Below are 25661 nucleotides of genomic sequence, written 5' to 3'. Positions count from 1 at the left end.
AACACACACATCAGAAAGAGGGACATTTAGAGAAACAAGGAGCAGCTGATTCACTCTACGGGTGAAACTAACAATTATTATGGCACTTGTTGAATCGATTCATCTCTTGGCTGTGAAAGCTGCATAAAAGATTTTACTTTTTTCAAACTTTTCTCCATATAAAGCTAAAATGGTGCCGCTTGAGGACTTGCTGATGGAGGAAACTTTAAGACAGTGTTTTTAGGAGGCTCTTGGTGCTTTAAAAAGTAATTGCAGCTGAACTTTATTTGCTCAAAGCTTCAAAAGAAGAAGTTTCTGTGAACCTCAGTGATGTAGATGGTGAAAGCTGTGTTTATAAAGTGGTGAGAGCCAGAGTTGTATGAACTGAAGATCGAACGCATGTCCACTCAATAAAAGGACTGTTAAGGTATCAGAGAGCCTGGGATTTGTCTCTTTTTCGTGCCTACACTTCTCCTTTTTGATCCTGAAGAGCACCTGACCTTCTTCACAACTTATTCCACCCACTGAAGCGATCGCCTTATTGGATAATTGTCCTTTATGAAATTTGAAATGTACAAAACACTCCACATACGCTCACTTTTGAGTCTTCTTCTGAAATGTGAACAAAAACTATCATTCCAGCAGCATGAAATAATGCGAGTTTGCTTTGAGGTCCGTTAAAGGAATAGGCCACCGTTTTTACATACCGAGATATGTTCTTACCTAACCTTAGACGAGTTAATATATCCCCGTCTGGTCTTTGTCCGTGCGCTCTGTCACGCAAACGGAGCACATACGCAGCCTCTCCCACATGTCACATAGCTCCAAAAAAGCTCACGATAGAAGCTACCTAAAGGTTATTGACGGAAGTGAGCGGGGGGAAGTCTTTAGGAGTTACTGCTCGGACGTTTTGCTCCTCGTATCATTACGCCTCACAATATAGTGCCCCTTTTTATTTGCTTATAAAATCGACATGCTACATTTCTGTGTAAATATACTTCGCATGAAAACACTTCACGTAACTTTATTTAAATAGGGAACACGTGGAAGAGCTTGGTAGCTTCTATCGTGAGCTTTTTTGGAGCTATGTGACATGTGGGAGAGGCTGCGTATGTGCTCCGTTTGCCTGACAGAGCGCACGGACAAAGACCAGACGGGGATATATTAACTCGGCTAAAGTGAGGTAAGAACATATCTCAGTATGTAAAAACGGTGGCCTATTCCTTTAAGATCTGCTCCTGAATAAGAGTTTTAGACTCTAAAGTTCTGTTCTCCTTTCAGCAGAAGGTGAGCACTTATCAGTTATAAATGCAGAGGCAGATAATGCACTCCTGTTATCTCAAGGGCTGTGTATAAAAATTCTTCAAATGACCTTCAACGAATACAACAGTTATCACGCTGCTTTGGTAGTTCAGCAGATCAGATGCTCTCAAACAAACCGCGCAGTAGGGCACAGTGGTGCAGTGGTTAGCACTCGTGCTTCACAGCTAGAAGGTCCCGGGTTTGATTCCCACCTCGACGGGGCCTTTCTGTGTGGGGTTTGCATGTTCTCCCCGTGTCTGCGTAGGTTTCCTCCGGGTACTCCGGTTTCCCCTACCACTAAAAACATGTATCCTACAGCCAGTAGTTTCTGAATATTAGCCTGGCTCCACATCTGGAGGAGTCCCCGAGCGCCGGCCTCTGCTGGCAGCTCACTGCACCTACAGGTCAGAGAACGATTTTCCCTACAGGGATTAATAAAGTTTACCTGAACCTTAATTTATCTGTGCCTCAGATGGACAAGCGAGAGGGCATCCTTAATCGTTTTATCTTGATTATTTTTTGTAATCATCTAGTGTAATAATCGTAATTGAATTGTTTAATTGCACAGCCCTACTTCTTCGTGAAGCTTAAAGGGGCTAAATGCAAGTCACTCACTACTGCCACCTCAGGTTATATGTGTAACTGCACCTTCTATATCAAGCTCGTGCATGACGGCACTTCGGACCCGAATCAACACACACACTTTTTAAGTGACAGTGCAGGATTTTAGAGGCAGTTGTGGTGAACAGGTCTGGGCTCATTCTACACATTAGGACATTGTTGGACATGTAGGGGGAGGAAAATTTTAACATTTTTAAAGTCTTTATAGTCCCTTTAAACCAGGGGTGTCCAAAGTGCGGCCCTCTGCCTTCTTGCTGAATCGGGACACATCAACAGAGATAGTCCTTTTTATTTGAAATGTAATAATTCTACACAATTCTAACCAAATGACTAACCTTTTATTGTGAGACAGAGCTGGCATGAAGGTTTTGCGCATAAATAAAAGGTGTGGGGCGGCACTAACCACCGATCTATGGCCCTTCACCCTGTGTACGCTTCAGTATGCGGCCCCCCATGAAAAAAGTTTGGACACCCCTGCTTTAAACCGTCAACAAGAGCGAAGAAGAAGCTTCTGCGAATATAGAAGCGAAGCGTCTTCAACTCAACCAAACCAAGTCAAGTCGGCGATTTAAGCGTCACAGTTTCCTGGACGAAGGAGAGCCTTCACAAACTTTCAGAGTCTGCGTAAATATCAGAAAAACAATCAATAAACTACTGGGGTGAACTGGGTGAAAAACAAACTTTGTGGCGTGTGCCTAAAGGCTCCAGATCGCACTTTTCACCACAGAAAATTCATAATTGAGTAAGAGACACAGCGCACAATAAGCAAGGCTTTGCGATTCTGCAGAAAAACATAGATTCTTCTGCTCATGATGGAAACAAGAATCGACGAGCTCACATATACTTAAGTTACAAGTGTTCCTGGTCTGACTGAAAGTACTACACCCAGAACCTCCATAGAAACTCCCCCGCCCAGGTTCTCCTCTCGTTTCCGCACAGGCCACTGCAGTTGGAGCCTTTGCTCGGCGAGACACTCACCTGCCAGCCCTTGTCGGCGGTGCGGTAGTACGGGTAGTTCTTGGTGATGTGATTGTAGATGCCGTTGAGCGTGAGCTGTTTGTCCTGAGCCAGAGTGATGGCCTGGACGATCAGCTGTGCATAGGAGTACGGAGGCTTCGAGTCATCCTGGAAAACAACCACGACAGATTTCATTATAAAAGCAATATTGAGTCTTGATGTAGCCCCGTGTTAGTCCAGTTTCTGTCTCGTATATGGCCTGATTCATCCTTAGATCAATCACTGCAGCCTCTGTTCCCTCTCAGCTCCGCCCTGGTCTGGTCCGTACCTTAGGACTGTCGCCTCCGGAGTGGTCCTTGTCGTTCTCTGGTTGGGAGTTGTCGTTGATGAGCTGCAGTTCGGCGGAGCTCACCATCCGACTGCCCAGTCTGTAGCCGGAGGAGCCGGCGCCGCGTGGACTGGACGGGCACGAGTTAGCGGCACTAGAGGGGGGAAAAAAAACACACATGAGGCGAGCGGAACCAGAGCTGCACAACATATCACAAAACTACTGCATAGAGGTGGGAAATAAATCGTCTACAAGATACATGGGGAACAAACATTGGAAAACAAATCGCCTGCCCAGGTATTTGTGCAATGCTGCTGCAAACACTGGTGTCCAGGGGGTGGCAGTAAGGAGTGCTTTCAGACAATAGACTGTGCCATTTTCATGATTTTTTATTCGCGACATGTTCCATTACCCTGCGATACTCATCAAACTGAAACTACGCAAGTAAAACTCAATGTTACCGTCTCCCTTTACACGACAGGAACAAAGCCATGACGTCTCCTGAAATGTTTTTAATGCCATTTTAAAGCCCAACTATGATATTTCTAAAGACAGAAATGGAACAAGCAACTTTTCAGCACAACAAGATATTAAAAACTAACTAAAATGACTTATATTTGATATTGATATATTTGTTCTGCTGCTTGAAATCACTGTGGGTCCATCTCTAGTTTTTGGGAGTCACGACTTGGAAAAAAACAAACATAATTTACAGTAAAAAACAAAAAATAGTCGAGCGATGTCATAATTTCCAAGAGAACTGTTTTAAATCCAACAGCTCTGTTTAAGGACATTTTTGGCACGATTCATGTATTGAGAGAAGAGGGTCAGACGGTGCAGACTTTTTGTACTTTCTTTGTTTCCGGGGGGAGTGCGGGTCCTCTGGGAGACGGGGCACAGATTACTCGGGACTACAGCGGCGATGGATTAAGAGCTTAAAGACAGAAGCTAAACTCAGCGGCTCAATCCCAGTCTGCAGCACTGGGCCACAATGGAGAGAGACCACACATCTCTCCTTCTGAAGCCGGTTACACAAACAAGCTGTGCGTCAACAGGCCTGATGAGAAAACGCTTACAGACGTGCAAATAAAAGGGACATTATTAGTATAATGCACCGATCCGATACCGGTATAGGATATTGGAGTCGATACTGGAAAAAATACGAAATCGGCTACATACATTCACTACCAGTTTTGTCTCTCAAAGCCTTAAAAACACAACATTTACCATCTAAATCTTATGGGCAGGCTGTATGTCATTGTAAGTACCTGGAGAATTCAATCTGAGTTAGTTTTAACCTAAATGTATTTTCGATCGCCGTGCAAAATTTGGCGGTTAGTAATAGCATGCTAAAGCTAGTGGGAGCATGCTAATGCTAACGAACACTAACCAAGGCTGGGTCAGAAACTCTGATAGAAATATAAAGTGGCCACATAAAATAAAATCGACCACGGCTGCAAAACGCTGCTTGTTTTATGAAAATCCACCTCGTATTTACATCAATAACCTGCTGTAAAGATGCTACAATAGCCTTCAATTCTGGTGCATTTACAGAAATGTTCATTAATGCGCAATGTCCGTGTCAAATAAACAAATACAATAAAAACAAAAAACAAAATACAAGACGCAACTTAATGCAATGTGACACGAGAGCGACGACGAGCCAAGATCGACTTTTGTCTTTTTTGGTCACATTTTTTGTGGCTTGATCACAGTTATATCACAAACACACAAAAAAAATGTGTCATTAAAAAAGCAACAAGGGTGGTTTTCCTGACAGAGACACCAGGGGGAGATGAAAGACCCCAATCATCCCATTAAAGGAACAGGCCACCATCTTTACAAACTGAGATATATTCTGGTTCTAGCCTTCAGAGCCGTGCACGGTCAGGCTCCTTCTTATATCAGTGGTCTGGTCCAGCCTTACACCCCTGCGCGGGCTCTGAGGTCTGTGGATCAGAATCTGCTAAAGGTTCCACGTACGAGTTTTCGTACTAGAGGTGACCGATCCTTCCAGGCTGTTGCTCCCAGGCTCTGGAATGATCTTCCACCCTCTTTGCGCTCTATTGACTCTGTTGATTCTTTCAAATGCGAACTTAAGACACATTTATTTGTTCAAGCTTTTAATTAGCTGCTTTTGGGCTGCTGTGATTTCTGTGTTGTTGTGACCCCTTTTTATATTGTATGTAATTTCTGCTTTTACTGTGCTGTGAAGCACTTTGTGGCCTTTGCCTGTGAAAGGTGCTATATAAATAAAGATTACTTACTTACTTACTTACCTGAGCTTAGGCGAGTTGATGCGTACCTGTCTGGTCTTTGTGCGTGCCCTCAGTCACGCAATACGACCAAAGATGTTGTTCGCATTTGGCCTCTCCCAGTGTATTCCTATAGCTTCAAACAGGGGTGAAGTTGGAAGCTACCACACTCTTCCACGGCACAAAGACCAGACAGGTACACATCAACTCGAAAAACCGTGGCCTGTTCCTTTAACACTTGTTTTACCCCAGAGGAAAGGATTTATTAAGGTAAACAAGTTACTTTGTTCTTTGCGAAAAGAAACGCAAGAAATTAAAGAGTGAAATCTGGCCTAAAAAGTGTCTTCAAGTACTGGCGATACCAAACACAAGCTCACACCGAGGTCATGTGACGCCTCAAGGTAAAAAAAAAAGGTCCATGAGCCTCTTTTCTCACATGGGCTCAAATAACAACAGCCCTGAGTCTGCTGTATGTGTATTACTCTTAACCAGACCAACACATTAACACAGACCAAAGAGGATTTTACAATGGGCTTTTCGAAGTTTACTAAAGAGATTCTGCTCTTCCCGGTTCTTAAATTGTTTCTGTGATAGATGAAGTCATACCGTGAGAATGTACATTTGAAATGGCGGTTTAATGGCTGATAAATGAGCAGTGATGTGAGACCTTGAATTAACACTGCTCTTCATGTTTTCTAATGTCTGCCCTTTTTCTTCAACACTCCTTCACGTACTTTCTCCTGAGTAGTGATGGAGTACCTGATTGTCCCGGTGGGCGAGGGCAGCGGGCTCATCAGGTGTGCGATGTTCTCGGGGATGTTGATGGTGAGGGGAGAGATCTGTGGCTGAACCGCCTTGATCGGACTCTCTGGAGCTTCGCGCTTCAGCTTCTTGCCGCTGGACAGAGCCGTGAAGTTGATCTTGATGTTGGTGCTGGGGAATCGAAACGTGCACCTGCGGGAAGAGGAGACACGAGCCGGTCAGAGCCAAAGTAAGTCACAGCACAGCTTTAACACGTCTGCAAACGGGCTCTCTTTAAGCACAGTCAGTTTGGTGAATATTAGAGCTGGGACACGCGCTTAGCCCACAAGAGAACACGATATAGACCCTTTAACTGCTGACATCATCAGTGACATCAGCTGGAGGCAGGAAGTGATCAAGAGAAATAAAACTAAACTAAAACTAGCGATTTCAAGTGTAAAACTATAAAATGTGGTCCTGTTGTGGCTTAAGGTGCCGGAAAAAGAGGAATGACATTTGAGACGATAAAATAAGGTTTATCTGAGTCACTCCGCCAAAACGATGCCACCTCAGGTCATACGTGTAACTGCACCTTCTATATAAAGCTCGTGCATGACGGCACTTCAGACCCGAAGCAACACCCTCTTGAGTGACAGTGCAGGATTTTAGAGGCAGTTGTGGTGAACAGGTCTGAGCTCATTCGACACATTAGGACATGGCTGGAACATGTTAGTCTCGCCAACCAGACTCCGCCTCTTTACAGAAGAGGGTCTGGCAACACTCCATTGCGCTTTCAAAGGAAGTGACGCAGCGATATGGAGCCAACCGACCAATCAGAGCAGCTCCCTGAACGGGCGTCCCGTTGTTGCGCGTTTGTTTTTTAGTTTTTCAACACAAGCAACCACTTCACGTAATGCTCCGGTTTGCTTGTATTCTTAAGTTTTTCTGACATGAACGACAGAAGTCATTTACTGAACTCCGTGTGGCAGGAGCGCCATTGTTAACGTCCGAAAGACTACAACTTTCTTGTCGCTGTTTCTGTCGTCACATCTGCTATGTTCTCATTGGCTGCTATGCGCTTCGGTTGTCCCACATTAGTCCCGCCTCAAGCAGTAGCTTTTCTACGACAGGGTCGCCAGACTAGTCTCCTGTTTATTAATTAATATTTAACATGTAGGGGGAGGAAAAAAACTTAATTTTAACATTTTTAAACTCTGTATACTATAGTCCCTTTAAGAAAAGAGAATAAAAATGGGTTTTTGACCTGTGATTTTTCATCTTTAATAAGGTATAAAATGTGTAAATTGTAGCTAGAACGACAAAAGAATCAGTTCATTACATTGTCCACTAAGAGATCTCATTATTTTACTATTTTTAAGTTTAAAACAAATCTGATTTCTATGAAATATTTGCAGTTTTATGTGTGTCCCTGAATGTTTGTCATTCCTGTTACCAAACTACAAAAACTCTCCACATATTAATGGTTCAGTCCAACGACATCAGAATCAAGAAGTTGTTTCATTCAGAAGAGACTTTCCAAAGATGTAAACCAATCAGTGACTCTCACACTCTTCCATATTTTACTCTATGAACTGTTTGTGGACATTTGGAGAGGGGGGGTCAAATATGTCACGTCATTCCTGTTACTAATTCTTTAATGTGTAAATCCAAGTATGTTTCTGTTCTAACTTATTTCATCAATATCTGCAAGAAATGTAGTTTCAGTGGGTACAGCAGGTGCTTCTGTGTTTAGCATTAGCATTAGCCTGCAATTGGGCAAATTTTGTTGTTCTGAGGAAGAGAAATAGGAAAATCCATTCAAAACATTTAAAAGACAGACTGAGATGGCCCCCATACATTTTTGTACACCTAAACATTCACCAGTGGTCCAACTCCGCATTTTACAGGACCTTCTCAGTACTTTTCTGCAGAAATAAACACTGATAGCAAGTGGAGAGACGGTGACATGCGCTCCAACGTGTGCTTTTGTTTGTATTTCAGCCATAGTTATGATCGTGGATGTACACTACAGTGAAATTAATATCTCCGTCTATAACCAAGCATTGGGTTAACCGCGCTAATCACTCCATTCAGAGTCCCGGGCCGCCCTGCCAGCAGATCACAGAAACTCCTGTCAATAAACTGACCTCGGACTGGATTCAAACGTCCATGTCCTGCACAGAGAGGAAGACGAGCCGTGTGCTGCAGGATAACTCCATGTAATGATAAATATATGAACCAATGCATAAGTTTAAGTTTGTAAATGAGGTGTGATTTACTCCTAAAGAACCTCCAAACCCAAACAAGCTTTTCTAAAACAGAAAATGCCACCGTTTTGAATGCGTCACTGGGGCCGTCTTCTCTGTTTTGCCTGTAACGACAGCACCGTGAGGCGTTTACAGCTGAATCCCTTGTTAACAGCCCGTCTCCTGTTTCAGCGCTGAATGTGATTAACAAACACAAAGCAGCGGCTCGGTAAAATTATGACTTAATATCCACAGAGGAGCAGGCGGCGTGTGACAGGCCACATCTGCACATTCAGCGCCAGATAAACGCAGAACCGCCGCCTTAAGTCAGGGCTGCAAATACAATATCTGAGAACAATATAATAGACTAAAGGAAACACAAACCAAAAACAGGACGATGATTGAAATGACCTGATTCAAGGTTTGTACAGGTGGCAACGAGTCTCTTTTCATCACTTAATACTTTTGAATAGCAGTTTAGACACAATAGAAAACAATTTAAGCAGAAAAATGTGTGTAATATTGACATAAACATTGCAGAACTTGTCGGCTTAACCGCCAATTGAAGCATAATTGACCATATTTTTTTATAAACTTGAATGAAAGCAATGTCACTATTTTCAAAGAAATGTAAACTTCATTCCTGTTGGTTTAGTTTAGACCAGGGCTGGGCGATATATCCACATTTAAGATGTATCGATATATTATTGAATGAGATATAGAATTAGACCAAATCGAGCATATTGGGATATTTCAAGTTGACAAAAAGAAACATGCAATCTCAATAACTGAGCAATTTATATTTATATAAATATTTATATTTATATAAATGCTGCCCTAGTTTTTTTCTAGGCTATTTTTATTGAAGATGTTTTTTTCACTCTTAGGAGCTTTGTTATATGGTGTTTATGTTTACATTTCATAGAGAAAATACAGTAAATATAAAATTAAGTTAACCTCTTAACTCCCACCTGAACCGAGAGGATCTTTTTCCTCACGTCATCACATTTTTTTCTCCATCATTTTTTTGTTGGGTATTCAACTCACTTTTGTCACATTTTTGTAATTTTTTTGTCACATTTTTGTCATTTTTTTGTCACATTTTGTCACATCTTTGTCATTTTTTTGGTAAATTTTTTCATCATTTTCTCGTCAATTTCTTGTGACATTTTTGCCACTTTTTCATCATTTTTTCGTCACTTTTTTGTCAATGTTCTCCCACTTTTTTGTCACATTTCCATCATTGTTTTCGTCTCAGTTTTGTTGCTATTTTCACAGCTTTTTTCCAGAAGCTTTTGGACTGGGGTAAAGCCAAACTGGAGAAAATGTGCTCGATTCAGGTGGGAGTTAAGGGGTTAATAAACCTTTTACTTAAAGCATTAAAACTAATATTGAAATGGGAAACTCTGGTTTAGAGCTCTAACAAACACGAGCTCAGAATAATTACATTCTTCCCCAAAATTGTGCAGCCCTATGTTAACGTAATCTCAATAAAATTCAGACAAATAACCCTATATAAAGAAAATAAAGAAGTGGAAATAAATGAGGAACTCTCAGGTCTAAAGAGGAATAGCACAGACACAGGCAGGACGTGCTCCACATCATTTCACAAATTAACTGTTTGACGTCAGACTTTGTTTGACTCTAAACAAATGTAAGACGGTGAATTTCAAAAGAAGCTCAAGAACCAGAAACAACACCTTCATCTTTACCACGTCACTGCGCTCATGTTTCACGGCGGCAGGAGAAACTGTAGTGACAACAAACCATTTCAACGCCACAATCCAAGTCTGAAGAGCAAGGGGAAAAAAGGTTGGGAACCACTGACCTTGTGTTCAAATCTGAGGTAAATCAAACACGGGTCAAACTAAAGGCAAAACAAAAATGAATTCTCTCTTAACTCCACAGTCCCAGCTTCTCATTCAGGTCCTTATGCTGGTGCAGGTCTCAGCAGCTAAAGCTCAGTGAGTCAACTCTGGAGGTTCTTAGCGTTCAAATGAGGACTTGCATACAGTTGTCGTCTTACGTTTACATACCCTAGCAGGATTTTTTGTTTGTGTGAAGCCATTTATGCTGAAACATCTGAGTTTGCTCTTTTTAAGGGGAGACACTACAGGCAAAACTAATTTTTTTTCAGTTTTCAGGTTTTTTGGCCAAATTGTTCTCTGAACATATAAGCTTTCACCCGGAAACAGAAAATATGCCTAATCTTCACAAAAACATGTTTAAATATTACGCTGATTCAATGTTCCCCCATAGACTTATATGGGACAATGCAATTTCAAGGGCCTTTTTCTACAAACACATTTTTCTGTCATTGTGGCGACACTATGTCCACGTCAGTCGGACCTAAAGACTTCACATTTTCCAGCCTTGGACTGAACAATATTTGGAAGATTTTTTCAGAGGGATTTTTTACTATCCCCCATTTATTAAGTTTTGAATGTCAAAAAATAAGGCAAAAATTACATTTTTACAAAGTTTTCCACTAAAAAACAGCTTATTTTAAACCTAAACAAGAAATCCAAAATCCCCTCTGAGAAAGTCTTGGTAACTCATTCATCAATAAAATGAAACCATACATTTGAATGTAGCTCTATCCATTATTCAGATTTCGTTGCCAAAAAGATGGGAAATTTGGGACATTTTTAGGCATAAAACACCTTGTTCTTATATGAAAAGATAAAATGACAGAAAACTTGCAATGTATTTTTTTCTCACATTTATGCCAGTGATCGACAGCAAAAGTTTCAAATTGATATCTGTAAATATGCATTTTTTCCCTATTCACCTGCAGTGTCTCGCCTTGAAAAAGTGACTCAACTTACACAGCGCTTTTCTACCTTTATCAGGCCAAAGCGCTTTACAGTAAGGAACCAGTCACCCATTCAGCCTCTCATTCAGACACCAGTGTACGCAGACACTGGAGGCAAGGTGGGTGAAGTGTCTTGCCCAAGGACAGAACGGCAGCGTGCAATTGTGGGAGCTGGGATTCAAACCCACGACCTTCCGATACAAGACGACACGCTTTACAAACAGCGCCACAGTCGCCCCTTCATTTTAAATCGTAATGACAAAAAGTAAGTACCAAAATGACCCTGATCAAAAGTTGACATACCCCGGCTCTTAGTACTGTGTATTTCCTCCTTTATCATCGACGACAGCTCGGCGACTTTTGTGTAGTTGTGGATGAGGTTCTTTATTTTTCTGATGGTAAAGCAGCCCTTTCCTTTTGGCAAAAGCCTCCACTTCCAATAAATTCCTGGGCTGTTTATCATGACCTGCATGTTTGAGCTCTCCCCACAGTGGTTCAATGATACTGAGGTCAGGAGACGGAGATGGAACTAACAAGACTTTCACCTTATTCTGCTGGAGCCACTGGCATCTCGCCAGATTATTCCTAATGCTTTTATAACTTGGCCCTTTACAAAGCTTCAGACACCACCAGCTCCTGCTCCTTTGTGGTTGGTCGAAATTGTCGATACACGTTAATTCTTCAAACAGAGGAGGCCTGAGCTTCCATTGTCGGCGCGGCGTCTGAAAGCCCCGTTTCAAAGCGCTCCCCTGTGCGGCCCGGTTAATTAGCTGCCGGAGATAATGCGGCGGTAATTTAATTTGAATTGCGGAGGCAGGTTTTGACGAGGCTGGCCCCGTTTTGGCAGCGGCGCCGAGTGCAGCGAGGTGTTTCACACAAAGATCCGGCTCCGCGGCGACAGACTGTGGCCTATTTACGGAGAGAGGTTCAGAAAAGGGACGAAAGATTAAACGCCATTTCAACGCTCGCAATTAGCTCATCAATTAGGTAATACTGTGCGATCTTAGTGCACAGAACTAAATCAAGTCTCAGTGTGGCCTTAGAGGAACTGCGAATGCTGCAGTTTAGACTAGTGGGTTTTAGTTTGTGGAATTGGAGCCAAAAGTGGGTCGCTGAGCCGTTTTCAGTGGGTCGCGAGGCTCTATTGTGAGGAAAGGGTCTGGCTCTGCGCTCTGGATCAACTCCAGCAGGTTGGACTGCAGGGGGAGGCGAGGGACGATGTCATCATTCCCAAAACACCCAAGGGACCTCAACATTGTAGCCTAAAGCAGGGGTAGGCAACGTCAGGCCCGGGGGACGAATCCGGCCCTCCAGCACACAACCTCTGGCCCCAAGATGATTTTGAGAAATATTATTGTTCAAATCAGAGATCAGATACCTGTTAAAGTCTGAAAATGCGAGAAATAGTGTCAGTATTTTAATGTACTGTCAGAACAGCCCGCTTGGTCATATATAATGTTAAACAGTGATTCACTACTGGCGGGTTGGGACACAAAAGTGGGTCACGGAATCATTTTCAGTGGGTCGCGAGACTATAGGGAACTTTAATTCAATGTTTTCCATCTGAAACGGCATGGAAACACTCACTGTGTCTTATAATGAATGTTATTGGGTTGTTTTGATCATAATTTCAGTCTTAATGGGAAATCTACGGCTTGTTCAACAAAAACTTGTGTAGAAAATATAATATTTTATAAGCTTTGATAAACAACACTTTTATTTGGGTCCTCGGCTCATCATCCGAGGGTAATGGTGGGTCCCAAAGCCCTGCCACCTGAGAACTGATGTAAAACAGTGGCATTTGCTGAAAATAGTTCTTTACTTTAGGCTACAATGTTGAGGTTCGGCCCTTGGGTGTTTTGATGAAAATTGTCCCTCCACGACGCAAAGTTGCCTAACCCTGCCCTCAAGTAAAGAACTATTTTCAGCAAATGCCAATGTTTTACATCAGTTCTCAGGTGGCAGGGCTTTGGGACCCACCATTACCCTCGGATGACGAGCCGAGGACCCAAATAAAACTGTAATTTGTCGTATAAAATATTGTATTTTCCACACAAGTTTGTGTTGAACAAGCCGTAGATTTCCCATTAAGACTGAAATTATGATCAAAACAACCCAATAACATTCATTATAACAGACACAGTGAGTGTTTCCATGCAGTTTCAGATGGAAAATATTGAATTAAAGTTCCCTATAGTCTCGCGACCCACTGAAAATGATTACGTGACCCAGTTTTGGGTCCCAACCCGCCAGTAGAGAATTACTGTTTAACATTATATATGACCAAGTGGGATGTTCTGACAGGACATTAAAATACTGACACTATTTCTTGCATTTTCAGACTACTTTACCGGTACTTGATCTCTGATTTGAACAATGATATTTCTCTAAATCATCTTGGGGACCACAGGTTGTGTGCTGGAGGGCCCCGGGCCTGACGTTGCCTACCCCTGTTGTACTGGACAGAAAATCACAACGTAAACCTGCTTAATATCCTTTACATGTGCTATTCTAGCCACTCTGTATTCTACCTCAGACCGGGTGGACCCGCGTGGGCCATGTGGGTGAGGTTCCATCAGGTGAAGGCTTCAAGGCGTTCAAGGTTCGTTAGATAAACGCTTTCCAAACAGGAAATTCATCATCAGAAGGGGTGTAGCGCTGTCTCACAGTTCAGTCCAGTTCATGCTGCAAGTTAATCACAGTGCAGTATATAGGTACTGTAGTGCAGCGTGAAGGTCCCAGGTTCGATTCCCACCTGGATGGGATCTTTCTAGGGATGTAACAATTCACTCAAGCCCCGATTCCATTTCCAAGTTTACGTTCCAGATTTTAACACCAGACTAACCATATAAATGTCTGTGTGGACTTTTGGAATATAACTGACCATCTGTCAGAACTGCTGCAGCTCTACTGTCCTTCCAGAGCTCTGAGGCCTGCAGACCAGCTCCTTTTGTCTGTTCCTAAATCCAGGCGTGTGTCCAGAGGTGACCGAGCCTTCTCAGTGGCGGCCCCTAAACTTTGGAACAGCCTTCCTCTACATGTGCGCTCGGCTCAGTCTGTAGAGGAGTTTAAAACCAAATTAAAAACTCATCTTTTTGCTTTGGCCTTCGGTTCCATGTAGACCAGACACAGTTTGTGCCTTTATTACCTGTGTTTAAGTTTTATTGTGTTTATTGTACATATTGTTACTGTTCTTGTTAGGGCTGTGCAATTAATCGAAATTCGATTACGATTTCGATTACAACAGTAAACGATTACAAAATTAGCATAATCGCAAAAAAACGATTATAATTGTTTTCAATTTTTTTTCCAATATTTTTTTTTTCAATTTTTTTTTTTTAAATTTTTTAATTTTTGGATTTTTGTCTTTTTTTGCTGGATTTTTGTCATTTTTTGCTGGATTTTTGTCATTTTTTATGCTGGATTTTTGTCTTTTTTTGTTGAATTTTTGTCACTTTTTGGATGGATTTTTTTAAAGGCAACAAATAATCGTTTGAATAATCGTGATTTCAATTATGACAAAAATAATCGTGATTATTATTTTTTCAATAATCGAGCAGCCCTAGTTCTTGTACAGCACTTTGGTCAACTATGGTTATTTTTAAATGTGCTTTATAAATAAAATTGACATTGCATCATATGAATGATCGCATTTTGAGGGACCATTTTCTTGCAGATCACTCCGCTGCTGCGTAGCTTATACAACCACGAAGCTGATGCTGCTCAAATAAAAGTTGTTTTGAATGCAAAATGGTTGAAATGATTCTATTAATATATAATTAATATAATTAAATATAATAACAGACATTTATATGGTTAGTCTGGTGTTATAAGTGATTTGCCTCAGGTGCTCTGTGGAGCGGGTCAGATTGTTTTTAATTCAGGCTAGCTGATACCATAGAAATGCCCTAGCCTTGCACTAGCCTAGCGCCACGAAACTCTTCAAATATAAGAACTGCATGAATTACAAAAAAAAAATATCTCCAGAAATCAGCAACACTCTGGATAACTAGGAAATGAGGCCCTACGTCAAAAATCCTGAAACATCCGTTTAACAGGTGCAATAGGCTAATCCTCCAGCCAGGTACGAACCTAGCTCAGGATCTGGAGCCGTGTCTGCGGTCGCCCACTGCTCCTGACGGGTCGCCCCAACTGAAACATGGGTCAAATGCAGGGTAAAAGAAAGAAACAATTGCATTTCATTGCCCTCAATCATAGTTGGGTTGTTTTTTTAACCATAATTAAAAGGTTTAGTTCTGTTAAATTTCATTCTGTGGCCATAATAAAGAAAGGTGTAGATTTAAATGGACATAACTTGCATAAACATGGCCTAGAAACCTGCTTTTGGGCACCTCAGCTTTGGCCTTTCACATATTCTAGGTTTGAAATAATATCTATGTAGAGAAAAGACAGTAAGGAGTGATAAAGAATGAACTTTTTGAGTAAAGCTATAACACGGTTAAAAGCTCACAAAGGTCGATTCCGCACCACACTTTGCGTCATTGCTGCCATTCCTTTTCTTTCCGATTGCAACATGCTCCATTCATGTTCCTGCCCTCCATTAGTTGAGAAACGGTTCAGGAATGCGAGGCCACTGCCAACACAAGACGAGATTTTTCTTTTTGTAAAGAAGCACTTTTTTTTTTTTTTTTCACTGAATCAAACGGCGTTAGTCTAAACAAGCTGCTTTCTCTTTCTCTTGGCCTCGCAGACGCTTTTCTCCCGGCTCTTAAACACAACGCGGGGCCGCCAGAAATAGCCGAGAACTGCCTTCAGCTCGTTCAAACGCCCGGATAAATTTAGCGCAAAAGATGGACGTATCAAAGGCGAGTTTTATCAAATACTTCTTCTACATGAAAGTTTCAGCAGCGGATCTAAATACCCCATAGAGTAGTGCTCGGGAAATGGCAACAAAAGATTGGGTTTGATTCATTTTGCAGCAAAAACAACTTTTACTGATACGATTTGATCAAAACACAAAGTTCGTCATTGGCAACTCGGATCCGGTTTTAAAAGTGGAAGAATTCAACACGAATGCGGCACCTTGCAAAAATCTAATATTAGGAGGTTTATACCATGTTGTCTACCCACCACTCACACATCTTTGAGTGTTCTTTGAATCTACCCCAGTGGCTGTGGCCGCTCAGAGAACGCTCCACATGAGATTCTACGTATCCAGGAAATACTTTCACATCTCTCCCATATCTTGCAAAGCTTAATCCTCTCATTGTGGGGGAAAAACCCTTGCCATGGCTCCACTACAGCCACACGAGGCCCAATCTACTCTTTTCTTCTGCAACAGCTGCACAGCAAAGTGGAGCAAGAGGTCGAGATGGAAGGAGCTAAGAGGGCATTCACTTGTTTCCACTGTTTTAGATCAATATCGCAATTTCTAACCGATTCTAAACGATTGTTGTTTGAATTCAAAAGGAACGTACTTTGTTGATACAGCGTTATATCCAAGACAGAACTGGGTGTTGTGTCCTTGGGCAAAACACTTATTAAAGACAAAAACGTTAAACAGACTGAGCATTGTTAAAGTCTCATTCCAGTTCAGTGGCGTCGGCTTGAACTCCATTGTTTCCTCCTTGAATCAGTTCCAGACGTGTCCTCTCCCACCGAGCGCTTCCTGTCGCCTTTATTTATACTCTTCCCTGACAGAGGTCTTTATTTAAACATTCCAGTGACAGATTCTTGCTCGCTGCCCTTAGCGACCACCGCTGTTTACGCCCGAGGAAGACGTCACTTAAGAGGCGATAGAGGTGCTTTAACATTCACTTTAATGGGAGCTTGCGATACTATTTTTTATCCATAGGCCGAAAGGTAGGGATGCACCACTTTTTCTAAAACCGATACGAGTGCTTTGATTTAAGTACTTGCCAAAACTAGGGCTGAAACAACTAATCGATTAATCGACAACTAATCGATTACTAAAATAGTTGTCAACTATTTCAGTAATCGATTAATCGTTTTCTAGTAAACACAGACTAAAATAGAGCAAAAAAGACATGTAAATGATGTAATGTGGATGAAAACTTACTTTGTTTTTAAAGTTAGGGTCTGCAGTGTTTTGTACATTGTAAAATTTTATAAATATCCGTCTTTGTCTCGTCCAATCAGTAAGCAGAATTAGCACAAATAGCCTCCCACAAACGTTTACTTTAAGTTTACTCCATCAACATGTCCTCAAGCGCCGACACTTTAGCTCTATGTGATAAAAAAAAAATTGAAAAATTACAATTTCCATGCACCTTTCACAGCCAAGCGATTAATCGATTAATGGTAAAAAATAATCGGTAGATTTATCGATTACCAAAATAATCGTTAGTTGCAGCCCTAGCCAAAACCGAATACAGGGCATGTTCTTTTACATACTTTTTGAAGTGAACAGATGGTTTATAGACTGACTTTTTCACAGCAGATTGGTTAGTTCATTTACTCATTTAAATGTCTACTTTTAAGAGAAGTTATATCAGAATTGAACAGATGACATTTTATTTATTTTCATTCAATATTATTTTTAATTTGTATTGCACTGTCCATGATGAACAGAACAGCTCATGTCCAAAAGCTCCTCAATGCTTGTGCTTTATTCATTTATCTATTTTTAACAATAGTATTGAGATGTTACTTATTACTGCAGATAAATGGTCTCTTTTCGCCTTTACTTCAGCTCTGTGTGGATTTTCTCGTGTGTTTATAGCAACTTATCCAGTAGCTTCAGCATTTTGACTGTTTTGCTGCAGCTCATTTTTGCTCAATATGGACATGCTGTATCTCTTTATTTTGGATTTCTTTCTGGTCGCTGGGTGAGGTTTTCAGATGAATAAGCCCCTGGGCAAAACCAGGGGCGTAAGAATAACCAGAACTGTTAGCCGTGAGTTAGCGGCTAGGTAGCAACATTAGCCTGTATGCTGTAATCACTGCAGACGCTGCAGCACTAACAACATTTAGCTCCGGTTAAATCCAGCACAGACTCCGATTTTGGGAGTGTAGTCTGTAATAAAGTCAGCTCTATGTGGAATATTGGATTTACACTAAAGAATTCTCCATTTTGTAGCTCTTTTCTCTCCTCTGTGGAGCGGTGTGTCCTGTCATGAATGAGAACGAGTATGAGTACAAGCATGTGGTATCAGCCCGATACCCGATAACAGTATCAGTGCATCCCTAGCGAAAGGGCTTTAAGATATGACAAAAATTGCAATATTTGATAGCCGTCTTGAATATCGCAATCAGACAAAAAATTTAAACATTTTTTGTTTGATTTTTCAGGAATTGTGCCCAAAAAAATGCCAAATTGAGGCCAGGATGAGGCTGAAATGAGAAAAAAAATAGGATTAAAACTTAACGTTAAGTTACCATGCCTTTTTTAGTTTGGCAGTGTTAGCAGAGAAGCAAAACCGTAATGATTTTAGCCTCTTGGATCTCCTTGTGTCAATTTATAATATTAGGATAACGGTGATTTGGTGATTTATTATGCATGTTTGAGAACATGAATAGCTGCAAGGTAAAAAGGCAGACCATTTTAATTAGCCGTTTTTCCTAATTAGCTCAACCCTTTTGGAAATGGGCCGAGTTTAACAAACGAGTGAATGTTTGTTTGGAAAATGGAGAGTTTCACAACATGTCGGCGAGCGCCTCAGAGCAGGCTGCGACCTGCAGCTCCCGCTCCTTTCAAACGACGCAAAACACAACAGAGAAAACATGAGTCTGAGGCCAAGAGCAGGTTCGAACTTCTGACCTGAAAGAGCAACATAAACATGATTTTAGCAAACTGCGATTATGCTTCTATTGGGGAGGGAAGATTGCATTTTTTTTTATGGCAATGTGGATGTGATCATGCTTCCCTGGTCAACCTAAAACATTATTGTCTGAAATGAACCCGTATAGATACAGACGGCATCTCGTTATAGAAGGGGGTGTGGCTTCGCCGAGGGGGAAAATACAATCTTTAGAGAAACACAATTTTCCACTCTTATAAAACATTTTCTGTATGAACTTATTTATCACACATAAACAAAGTCAAGTGTAAATCGGGCCCATATGGATATTTTCCGGATTGTTCAGTAGAAGTGAAAAAAAAGTTTACATTTTTCTCCAAATTGTTTCCCCCCTTAATGGTTTATAAACATGGTCATTTCACTGGGAGATATGGGAGATTCCAGAGATGCCGCCTGTATCTATGGTCAGTTATTTTTATGTTTTTGATCCACAGTTTTGGACTGACTCTGAGTCATGACCAACAGTCAAAGTGCATGCATCCCCCGCCGGGTACATCTTCCAGTCAAACTTCAGTTAAAATACATTTCAGATTGATATTTTAAGATTTGCTGCTTGTTTCCAACTGACCTTAAATGTTTACCGTATTTTCCGGACTATAAGGGACATTTTATTCATAGTTTGGCTGGGGAGCGACTAATGTGATTTTTCCCCCCTTATTTTTAAAAATTCAAATACATAACTTCACATGCCACCAGAGGGCACTGCAGGCTAATCGAGCCGCAGAAATAAAGTTTGCCGCGAGCGAGAAGCGGAGGTGAGTCTTAGAGAAGAAAACAAAACAAAGCTATTCACGGGCTAAAAGCTCGATGGCCACAGTTAGAGGAACGAGTCCGCAAATGAGAGCTTGAAAAACGTGCTGCCGGGAGAGGCTTGTCAAAGGTGCAGCTACGCCTCCGTGCCCAGGTCGTAGCCCTGGCGATTGTTCAGAAGTGACACCGAGGGTGAAGATTTCAATGGATTTAGTGATTTGGACTGAGATGGTTTGGTATGTTCTTTATTCTATAGTTATCTGAACTGTTTATATGACGCTAACATATCAGACACCTAGTTTTTTTCTTCATTCGGCATATTTTGGCTGGTGCATCTTATACTCTGGAGCGACTTATCGTCCGGAAAATACGGCATTCAAATAGAGCAGATATACGCTTGCTGAAACAAAAGGTAATTCTGTCCACTGCAGCACCATTAACACAAACCTGCAACGTGAGCTTTTACCTCCACAGCACCACAGCACTCGCTAAAGACCCGTCGATTCCAAACCCCCAAGCTGATAATTGTGATTTGTGAGAGAATCATATTGCGAGGGGGGGGAAAAAAGTCAAATTGTGAACTAGTTTCTGTTGTTGTGGACACTTTTACAAAGCCGGAGATGGAAATTTAACACAAATTCTAAAAAAACACAAAAATAAATGCCCAGAGCTGTGTGTGCTCTCGTAATATATCTCGCAAGTCAAAACAGAGCAGCACCATGTGACAATAACATCCAGGGCAGAGCCTCCGAGGGTCAAAGGCTGAGAAAATAAAAGAAACACAAACATCCGCCACGATGAGAAAACTGACTTCATTTACAGCCATAGATCTGCAGCGATTCCACAAACGAAAGGGGTGTGCTGGAGCTGGACATATTCACTACTGCAATATTGCCAGAGCAGCAAGTTAAATGTAACGGGTTTTTTTTAAAAGCCATTTGAATTCACAAATACTATGTTTGTTAACTGGTGACGTCACAGCTCTACTTTCGGGTTCGCAGATGTACAAGAAACTACAAAAAAACGCGAATACCACAATCAATATTTCTGAAACTCAACAGAGAGTTACTGTACATTCGTATTTATCAGGCCCAATAGCTGAAAATGCCAAAAAAGTATTATTTACTAAAATTGTTACATCCGGGTTAGCAGAGAAAAATGCTAACGGCGCAGCAGCTACGCTAACCCCGGAAGTAGCGACTTTAATATTACTTTCTTAGCAGTAGGTGCGGCATTTTTGGCTAATGAGTCTGAGAAATAAGTAGGTTCAGTAACTCTCCGCTGAGTTTCAGAAATATTGATGGTTGTTTTTAAGAGTTTTTAATGTTTTTTTTATTTTCCGGTCTGCTAGGACCAGGAAGCGGAAGTCGTGACGTCACTTAACAAACGTATAGACACAGACGGCATTTCTGGAATGGTCATGTTTGAAAACAGTTAAAGAAAGTTTAGAGAAAAATCTAAACTTTCTCTAATTATTCAAAAACTACTTTGACAAATGCTGAATTATGAATATAGTTTAAATAAAGAAACAAAGACATGGAGAGGAGCAAAGTGGTTCAACAGCACAAAAATATATAAATAACAGTCGTGCTAATGCTAACGGATAGCTAGTGCTAGCTATAACAGCCGTTTTTTCACTTCTACTAAACAATCTGCTGTGAGAAAATATCCATATGGACCCGATTTACACTTGATTTAATGTATGTGTGGTAAATAAGTTCATATTCCACCAGAAAATGGCTAAAAGAGTGGAAGATTGTGTTTTCCAAAATAATCCTTTCCCCCTTGACGAAGCCACGCCCCCTTCGATGATGCAACGCCGTCTGTATCTATATTTTTAATGTTACAAACGCTAAAGAAATCTGTGCCAAATAAACATATACATTCTTAATATTTGCAAACACTCCAACAGACGAAAGAGGGGAAATTTTAACATTCAAAATGAAATTGGATAGCAACAACGGCAACTTTTGAATAATAAATATGGAAGATTAATTAGCTTTAGACCCTCATTTTCTACTCTCGACAAACTTGTGCTGTAAAAACTCGTCGAGCCGTGTCACTATGTTCCAAGAAATTCATATTTAAAGTCAGTAAATACCGGATAAGCAGCTTTTATACATAATAGGGCCCAATGGAGACCTAATATTACTTAAAAACTTGCAGACTTGGCAACTTGCTTATTGTGACCGCGTTAAAATTGCGACTTTGATAAATGGTTCTGCCTCGACTTGCGCCATTTTGCAGCAGCAGCACCTCGCATCGATACATAATACGGATATATGACTCCATTGTACTACGCTCCTCCTTGTGTTTGCGTGTTAAATAAATACAGGCAGAAACTGGGCTTGCCAACAGTTTAACTCCAAACAGTCAGTGTGGAAAGCTGCGAGGGCATTGGCCGATTCCAACCCAGGCCAAAGTTTCTCTCCATTTCCTGGTGTCGGCTGCAGGGCGGGACCTGGCTCTGCATTTGTTTACGTTTCAGGGCTCCATTCACAAGCATGTGTGTGTCTGTGTGTGGTTACAGCTAACTGCTACTCGGTTAGCTACCAAGATACGAGATACAGGGAAGTTTGTTTACAATGTGAGAAAGCTGAAAAACAAGCCTCGTGGTAGAGCGAACGAGGACATAAGGCCATCGTCCTCAAACTCCATTAGTAGTATTTTAACCTGGGGCATTTCTGAACGGAAAACTTGCTCTAGGAAATGAACAACCCACTTATGTAAACTTTCAACTCCCTTGTACTTTGTTTTGTGGCTATTGCTGCACTGCTAACAAAAGAAAACAAAGACAAATGGCTATATCTACAAAGTCAAAGGTGTCAGCACGTGTGTCAAAACAAGACTTAAAAAGAAGACAAATTCGTGACCAAAACAAGGCTAAAATGCATGATGAAAACTGAACCTTAGCCCATTTTTAGGCTCAAGTTGCAAAGAAAATATATAAACTTCAGTAAGATGGAGGAAGACTTTTGCCATATTTTGGAGGTTTATGTGAATATTGTGATGGCTAGTTGCTGTTTACAGGGGGGGGGGGACTGTAGTGGAGATGGGAATGACAACAGGGAAATAACAGGACCAAAAGATAATTATTTTGAATTTAATAATTAGAAACAACACTAGATATTGGTATTGGAACCTATACCAGAAAGAACTACAGTGTAAACCCGTGATTAATCTCCAATTATCATCTTCAAAAGTAAGATTAATGATGCAGTGATTCTTTTATAGATATACTTCGTCCTATCAATTGTTCTGTTTCTTTTGGCTCATTCTACATTCTTCAGGGCAAATTTTGAAGCTTGAAACTGATGATTGAATCGCTAAAAATCTATATCTGTTCAGCTCAGGACGGACTTGCATGTATCTAAAGTCAATGTAATTTAGACCTTAGAATTTATTATGTTATGTAAATGTATATTGAATTGAATATGGGGAAGGCACTAAGGCTGAAAGAAATATCGTTATCGTATTGATATCGAGATATGAACATTCAAGATATTAAAATCGACAAATCAACAATATATCGCTATCGTATTGATATCGAGATATGAACATTCAAGATATTAATATCGACAAATCAACAATATATTGTTATTGTATTGATATCAAGATATGAACATTCAAAATATTAAAATCGAAAAAGCAAGATATAAACAATAAAGATTTTCATTTTCTTTTGTATTGTGTTCTAATTTTTTGGAAAAAGGCTTTGTTTTCACCAAACCCGTAGTTATATTGTATCGTATCAAGATATCTGGCATGAATATCGAGATATTAAATTTTATCCATAACGTTCAGCCCTAGTCGGCACTTATAAGCCTAAAGTTTCAGCCTACTACATTTTGAGCATCCACACTGTGTGAATTTTGGAAGACAAAATGAATGTAAAATTGCACAAAATAAACCAAACCATAATATTGCAATAACGATCATTTTAAATAATAGCGTGCAGCCCTTCTATCCCATTATAGTTAATTTAAAGCAACCACAGGTGAATACGGTTTGCATTAGACCAACTCCTACAATGTCTTTACACTCAATCTTGTAGCTTGCCTGAAAAATGACACTTTACACCGCACAAACAAGCATTCTCATTGCAGGCAAACGCATACTTTCATTTTGATCTTATTTACTGAATTTGACAAAAAGTGCAACACTATTTTGGTATATTTCAACATGGCATTGTGAATGAATTGTTGCAAAGGTCACAGTAGGAGTGTCAACAGCGCACATGCACACGCTTCCAGTCAAATACACAACATAATGTAGCATTCTGACGGATTATTGATTAGTTGTAGCGTCGTTCCCCTGCATATCCCTGTGTGTGTGTGTTACTGTTGACCTAGTAAGCCCTGGCAAACGGTGACTTATTGTTTTGCTTAGAAAAAAAAAAAAAGCTCCAGTAGCAACGCCTTGTTGTACCCAAAGACACGTTGACTGCATGTAGCTAACATGTTGCGCTGGCCCCGGTATATAAAATAAAACACGTTACCGGGTGTATTTGAAGACGTGGTAACATACGGCAAACAAACCACCCTAAACACTGGATAATGAGGCTTAAAAGTGTGACTGTGGTCGTTCTTTTAGGCCCCGTCGAGGCTAAGTAGAAGTTGGAATGCGGCTAAAGCTAGCGCAGGAGGCTAATGCTGCTAAAGAATGTCAACAAAGAAAATGGCTCTGCGAACAGGATGCGGACTTGTTGGTGGCTAACAGGCTAAAGCACGTGGCCAGACGGAATAAAAACACAGTTATAAGCAAAGCGAGCGCACGTCGGTGTCTTTATTGTGCGTTAAATGACGGGATCGAGGGTGAGTCGGGAGCGCACGAGGGCTGAGCCGCATCTAGGCGGCGAGTGTAACGGCTTTCAACGTGCCGCACCACGAATGGATATGTGGGCTTCATTAGGGCGTTCGTGGGGGGGTAAACTTTATCCGTGTTTATCGGGGACTTACATTCGTGGGAGCTGCAGGGGAGGGGCGCCCCGTCTGAGAAACACGCCGTCCACAAACACCCCGTTTTTGCCCAGACAGCGCAGGTAAAAGTCCCCTCCGCCGCCGCCGCCCGAGCCCTCGTCGCTGGCGGTGAATATCTCCAGGTGCCGCCGGGAGATGAAGCTGGAGTGGCCCATGCTGACGTCCACCGAGCCCTGCGAGGAGTTCCTGCCGATGGTCACCGACCGCTTCTTCATCATATACTCGAACTCGCGGCCCTCCAGTCGGGCAAGTGGCCCAGACGACCCGCCGCTCACCACAGCCATGCTTTTAGTTTTTTAAAAGGAGGACGAGGGGAGAAAGAAAAAAATAGTAATAACCGAGGAGCGAGACCGAAGGGGGGGGGTAAACAAAACACACGGGGGTCGGTGAGGCCTCGGCGGCGGTGGCGGTGCTACGGGAGCGAATCTTACAACGGGGGCATCGAATTCAAAACAAAAATTTCGAGGGGAACATGCGAGAGGCCGAGGGGACAGCGGCTCCAGCCCACCAGCGCTGAGAGAAAGGGGTTGTCGCAAGATTGGATCGGCCGGAGGGACGCGGTACGGCCCCGCGATTGGTTCTCGCAAAGTAACGGGGCGTGTGTGCAGCGGGACGGCAAGGATTGGACTTTTTGTGCTGTCAGTCAACGCCCATAATAATAAAACAAACCAATTTTTAAACGTTCACTGTTAAATATCCACATATCTACAGAAAGAGGGTCAGAGTTCGGGGAATTTCACAGTTGCCATGGAGATACGCCATCTTTGCTTAGCTGTTAGCATACCATTCCATTGACTAATATTAGCTAAAAACAGTATAAAAAGTGGAGAAAATAGCCGTGAAACAATATTTAATCTAACACACTGTGGTGTCCAAGTGTTTTAATGTGAATAATAACTCTAGTTTT

The 25661-nt window shown here is 41.4% G+C and overlaps 1 protein-coding gene across 1 annotated transcript in view; it reads right to left on the bottom strand.

Annotated features, from left to right (window-relative positions):
• foxk2b (forkhead box K2b) overlaps positions 1-25458 on the bottom strand; it is a 32898-nt gene extending 7440 nt beyond the window's left edge. The window contains exons 1-4 of the mRNA XM_079564442.1: positions 24734-25458; positions 6202-6396; positions 3188-3341; positions 2881-3027 (exon numbers count right to left, since the gene is read on the bottom strand). Coding sequence (XP_079420568.1) covers positions 2881-3027; positions 3188-3341; positions 6202-6396; positions 24734-25038 — 801 coding nt within the window. The 5' untranslated portion in view covers positions 25039-25458. The remainder of the gene's footprint in view (positions 1-2880; positions 3028-3187; positions 3342-6201; positions 6397-24733) is intronic.
• Positions 25459-25661: the final 203 nt, after the last annotated feature.

Source organism: Gobius niger, assembly GCF_951799975.1.
Source record: "Gobius niger genome assembly, chromosome: 10".
Classification (NCBI taxonomy): domain Eukaryota; kingdom Metazoa; phylum Chordata; class Actinopteri; order Gobiiformes; family Gobiidae; genus Gobius; species Gobius niger.
The sequence above is the reverse complement of the archived record's forward strand: the minus strand, read 5'-3'. Positions and strand labels throughout refer to the sequence as shown.